At 41.4% G+C, this 5,643-nt stretch overlaps 1 protein-coding gene across 1 annotated transcript; it reads left to right on the top strand.

The window, feature by feature from the left end:
* The first annotated feature begins 1,259 nt into the window (after nt 1-1,259).
* Nucleotides 1,260-1,753, top strand: LOC121392355 (HMG-Y-related protein A-like). Its single transcript, XM_041523595.1, has 2 exons — nt 1,260-1,298; nt 1,343-1,753. Exons 1-2 carry the CDS (start codon nt 1,260-1,262, stop codon nt 1,751-1,753), a joined length of 450 nt encoding a protein of 149 aa, XP_041379529.1.
* The last annotated feature ends 3,890 nt before the right edge of the window (nt 1,754-5,643 follow it).

Here is a 5,643-nt window from a genome sequence, read left to right as displayed (position 1 = left end):
TTATTTAACGACGCACTCAACACATTTTATTTACGGTTATATTGTGTCAAACATATGGTTAAGGATCACACAAATATTTAGAGAGGAAACCCGCTGTCGCCACTTCATGGGCTACTCTTTTTCGATTAGGAGCAACGGATCTTTTATACGCACCATCCCACAGACAGGATAACACATACCACGGTCTTTGATATACCAGTAGTGGAGCACTGGCTGGAGCGATAAATAGCCCACCGACGGGGATCGACCCCAGACCGACCGCGCATCAAGCGGGTGCCTTACTACTGAGCTACGTCCCGGCCCCTTCCCTGTGCTGTAAATGTCGTTACATGTCCCTGTCAATACGTTTCCTCGGCAGTTCTTCCTTCACTGGCGGTGGCAGGGGAAGCGTGCATGGATTTCATGCCATCCTGCCCACACCCCTTCCCCTCCCCCTATATTTTTCATATTTTGTTTTTATAATCAGAGGCGTCAGAACCGGCTGGGATGGCTATGCCCTTCAGTTTGCGTAAATCACTTTAGTGTATACAACTAACTTCAAGCAATACAACAATAATAATGTTCATGCAGACACTCAGTGGCGGACCCAGAGGATGGTTACAAGGGTCCCGTAACCCCATCCCCGCCCGTTTAAAATTCCTGTTTAATGATTTGGTTTCTTTTTGAAATTCACTGAATTACACAATATGAAATTGCCATGGAAACGCGCCTGTGAGCACCTTTACTTTGTAATGTTCCATGAAGCTTGCTCCGGAACCCGCCGACAGATCTCGACCCATTTCGGAGCTCGACTCATTTGCCGTCAACAAACTCAAATTGACCTTTTTACAATTGGGGGCAGGACACTCCGATTTCAACTCGCCATGAAGCAAGACGTTGCTGTTTGTGCTCTCGAGATACCCCCCCCCCCCCCCCCCAACGTGGGGGAACTCTTAGCTAGTTACGGCGTGCTGCGTGAGTATCGAGTCGGGTACACTGGGTCACGGGCGACCGTGACCTTAGTATACTGCGATCTCGATACCCCAATACCCAAGAAGAAGGTCATGAAGAGGACGTGGAACGACTCAAGAAGAGAGGACGTGCACCAGGGCGATACAGGGGGAACCAAACCTGGCGGCTGAACCGCCAGCGGCGGTTCCATTTCCGTCGTCGCCCCCTCCATCTACTTACTGGAAGGAGACCAGCACGCCACAGGCTGACAAGTCGACGGACGCGACCAGCGGGACACTGAACACTGCCATGTACCAGTCACCACCGCGATGGCCCACTTCTACTCCCAAGCCGACTCGGGTGAAGCGGTTAACTTTACCTACCGCTCCCGTTGAGTCGGCAATGGATACAGTTGTTCCCGTGGCTGCTAAGCGGAAAGCCGTCACACCCACCAGACGACCAGCCCGCTAAGTCGAAGCTGCCTACTCCAACAATCCCCCCGCCTGCTACAGAGGAGGACATAGACCCGTGGGAGTTGGCCTTGGGGAAACTCAAGAGAATTCCGCAACTACGTCCAAGGGGATACAACAGACACGAAGAAGTTGCGAGGCCGGTACAGCAACCAGAAATGGAAGCCACTGCCGGATGGGACTCATTACGAGCTGCACACCCTACAGTTCAACGACGAGACGGGATTTATCGTGACACACCGGCGCCAGCAGATCTTCAGACAAGCGATTCTTCTACATCAGATGGACAGCCCAACTATCCACCGAATCGTCAATACGATCTGCGGCGCTGGTTACAGCATCGTCTTCCATGACTTGCCCGGCAGAAAGCACCTGATCCCGTCACTGACTAATCGAAGAGTAGCCCATGAAGTGGCGACAGCGGCTTTCCTCTCTTAATATCTGTGTGGTCCTTAACCATGTGTCGGACGCCATATAACCGTAAATAAAATGTGTGTAAAACCATATATATCCCACTTATATTAACCCCTGATATTAACAAAAAAATCCTTACTTTTAGAAGGCAATCTTTAACTGCATCACTGTACTGGTAGGTCCTGGGTTCGTTTGAGGCTTGAGTGCACAGCTAGGATCATTATATGTAAATGAACCCTTGCCAATGTGCTGCATCCCCTTTATATTTCGGCGAACCGTTCAAAAATGCGCCAAACTTCCTTCATAGAACTTCGCAACCTTTCTTTTTGACTTAATCAAAATTCCATAGCACGAAAACAACCCCTCCCCCCGCCCGCTACCGACCTCGCCCGGGCTGCTGGTGCTCCCTTGCACTTGCTAGGGCGAGCGGCCCCCTCTCTCACCCACCATAACCCGTTTCCTGTTCTGCACAGAAGAGCCGACCAAGGCCCGCAACTGTGCCCATGACAGGCATGCGCCACAACAGCTTGCTCTGAATGTGCACATAAAAAAATATCACTTGACCTAATGTGCTGGAATGAACTGCCTTTCGATCTGTGTGTGTGGTGGTGGTGGTGGGGGGGGGGCTAGACTGTAGCGAGAGAAAAGTTTATAAAATTTCCTTCAGCATTGACCCCAGGGTTGACCCCAGAACACCCTCCTCCCTTGCACACACGCCCAATATGACAACTCAATAAGCTATTACAACTACTATAAATGTATCCAGCTTGCTTTTGTTTATAAGGCCCGTATGAAACAACACAATGTAAGGTGAGTGATAGGTCCACTCCTGTAATGTGAATCTCTATATAACCACGGGCCATAGAACATAAATGAACGCACAGCCCAGATACCCGAGGTGGTGCCCAGGACAGCGTGCTTGAACCGTAAGAAGATAAGTATAATCAAACAAACATACCGGACTCACCTGTCTTCGACACAACAGAAACTCTATTGCGAAGTCTACGCCCTCGATCATTAAATCCGTCACTCAACGGCCGCAAAAATCGTGGTCTAACTAGACAAATCTCTCGGAAAAGGATGATGTAACTATAACATAAGCCATCTTTACAGGAACTATGAGAGACTGTCAGTGATAAAATAAAAAAGAACGTACCTATTATATAAAGAACACACATACAAGGATACATAACAATTAAAATAAAGATATCTAAGTTAAGAGCATCATAGCGTCAGACGACAGGTTAACATAAACCACGGACAGATTAATATGGAATACAATTATGGAATTAAAACATGATTCCCCTTCCAGTCTCATGCATTTTCATTATTCTATTTTCTAAATGCTCTTTCTAAACAGTATGTAATATGTCCGTCATTATATTGTATCAAATCTTCATATTTATCAGTATATTTTACTATTTGCCCATAGTAGTAATTATTAGTACATCATATATTATGTTGCATGTCCATACACACAATTATCACTGTTTGATATGTGCACAAGAATATGTTATATATTAGCAAATATTAATATAACGTTACTTACAGAGAAGTGTTCTGTACTGTTCTGACTGTCCATCAACAGGGAAGAGAATTCTTTTCATCATATCCTCGTCTGAAACAAATATATAAATATAGGTGAGACTGGTATAACGGTCACCTGTATATAATGGTCACCTCTCCGTAACCGGCACCATAAATCCCACCAAATGCATTTCCTTCTTTATTTGTGTCTGTATATAACAGCCACCTATTCAATGCGGCCAGCGGCCATTATGTTTTGACCAAAATTAATGGTTAAACATGCTATAAAGGACACAAAATATTTTGACCGTATGTTATTTTGTCCACACAGCAGTTGAACTTGTCATATTGGTCACAAGATATGGGTATATTTCAAAATACTAGTTTTGGTGTCAGATAACATAACCAAGAAACGTGTTTAAAATCTAGGTTAATTAACTTACATCTCTGATTAACCTTTTGTCTTCTATGGGCGCTTTAGTTTTGATGTCGGATGGAAATTAGATTTTGGTGTCGGATGGAAAAAAGATGTCATACATTTTATCAGTATAATTTTAATGAATACGTTTGCCACACCTAGATATACATTTTAAAGTTATTTCTTCATTAGTATACTTCATTAAGAAATGTCAGTCATGACTCTTAGATGGGCATTCCTGACTTTACAGACATTTAAACTTCCCCCTGGCTAACAAGGCTTTTTAATGAATAAAATTGGATATTAATTACATGTATTGGTCACAATATAAAGTAGATGATTTACTCAACACTAAAATGCTATTCAGCCATAACACACAACAAATTGCGGCAGTCTCCACTATGTTTGTTCAGCCATTACACATTGGCAATGTTGCCCTTTTCTGGTTGTATAATGATTTCTCACTTGCAACCTTCGGTGTCCCGTGATCAGTTTAATAGCTAACATAGTGCAGTGGAAAGCAATCAAAGATAAATTACTTTTCAAAATGTGAATAATAGAGTGACTTTCGACAAAAAGTGTTCAGTTTATGCTTTGAATATGTTTATGTGGTAAACATATTTATATTTCCTCTGTAATGTTACATTTTAGTGACGACTGTTGACACATTTATGCATTCCACTTTAGAAATTGTTTTCATAGTAAACTATTTCGTGTGCTTCTATTTACTTGTATAACACATCCACCTGTTTACACTGTCAGGTCCCTTGCGTGTTGTTATATACAGGTTATATTGTGTATGTGTGTGTGTGCATATATATATATATATATATATATATATATATATATATATATATATATATATATAATATCTTACATTTTCAGTGCAATCAAAGTATCTGATCTTTTTAAGATCACATACGTTAAGAATTTGATAACTTTGCAAATTAGATGAAAATTAATCGAGGTCACGGCACTAGGTTTATTGACATTTAAGCACACGTACTTGTGTGACACTCCATAATTGACGTATGCATTCATAGTTATCGAATAAAAACATTTCAATGGCAATTTGACACTGAAACCTGTCCAGCGTTCAGAAAAAAGAAGAAGAAACGTTAAGCCCTAGTTTGTTTTGATATAAGGACATCCAAAATGACGTCATTCGAGTTTGACGTCATTTCCATTCAATAATACACCGCGCCACATATTCCTACGTCATTTGAATGTCTAGTAATGGCAGACTGGAATTAAAAGTTGCGTGTACAGTTTACAAAAACACGTTGTATTAAGCTTGAGATAAATGATAAAGAGATTATTACCCTCGTGTATTTCAGTATCGTCAATATCATATATTAGGAATAAAAATAATGTATTATGCTCGCCAGAGGGTTGCATAATACAATTTATATTCCTAATATATGATATTGACGATACCGAAATACACAATTTGTATTCCTAATATATGATATTGACGATACCGAAATACACGAGGGTAATAACCTCTCTCTCTCTCTCTCTCTCTCTCTCTCTCTCTCTCTCTCTCTCTCTCTCTCTCTCTCTCTCTCTCTCTCTCTCTCTCTCTCTCTCTCTCTCTCTCTCTCTCTCTATATCTATATATATATATATATATATATATATATATACGTGCAAACTAGTTTTGACCATGTGACTTATACTGAATGAATGAATGCATGTTTAACGACACCCCAGCACAAAAATACACAGCGGCTATTGCGTGTCAAAAAATGGTAAGTATATGAAAATATTTATATATATTTATGTAAAACCAGTGTAAGGAGCTGTGGGCAAAAATATAATACAATACATAAAATCCAGGTAAGTAAACCTTAAAACTTTGTATAGAAGTCAAAATGTTTCAAA

This window comes from Gigantopelta aegis, unplaced genomic scaffold (genome assembly GCF_016097555.1).
Source record: "Gigantopelta aegis isolate Gae_Host unplaced genomic scaffold, Gae_host_genome ctg3650_pilon_pilon, whole genome shotgun sequence".
In the NCBI taxonomy this organism is placed as follows: Eukaryota; Metazoa; Mollusca; class Gastropoda; order Neomphalida; family Peltospiridae; genus Gigantopelta; species Gigantopelta aegis.
Note: the sequence above shows the minus strand (reverse complement) of the source record. Positions and strands in the feature narration are given on the sequence as shown.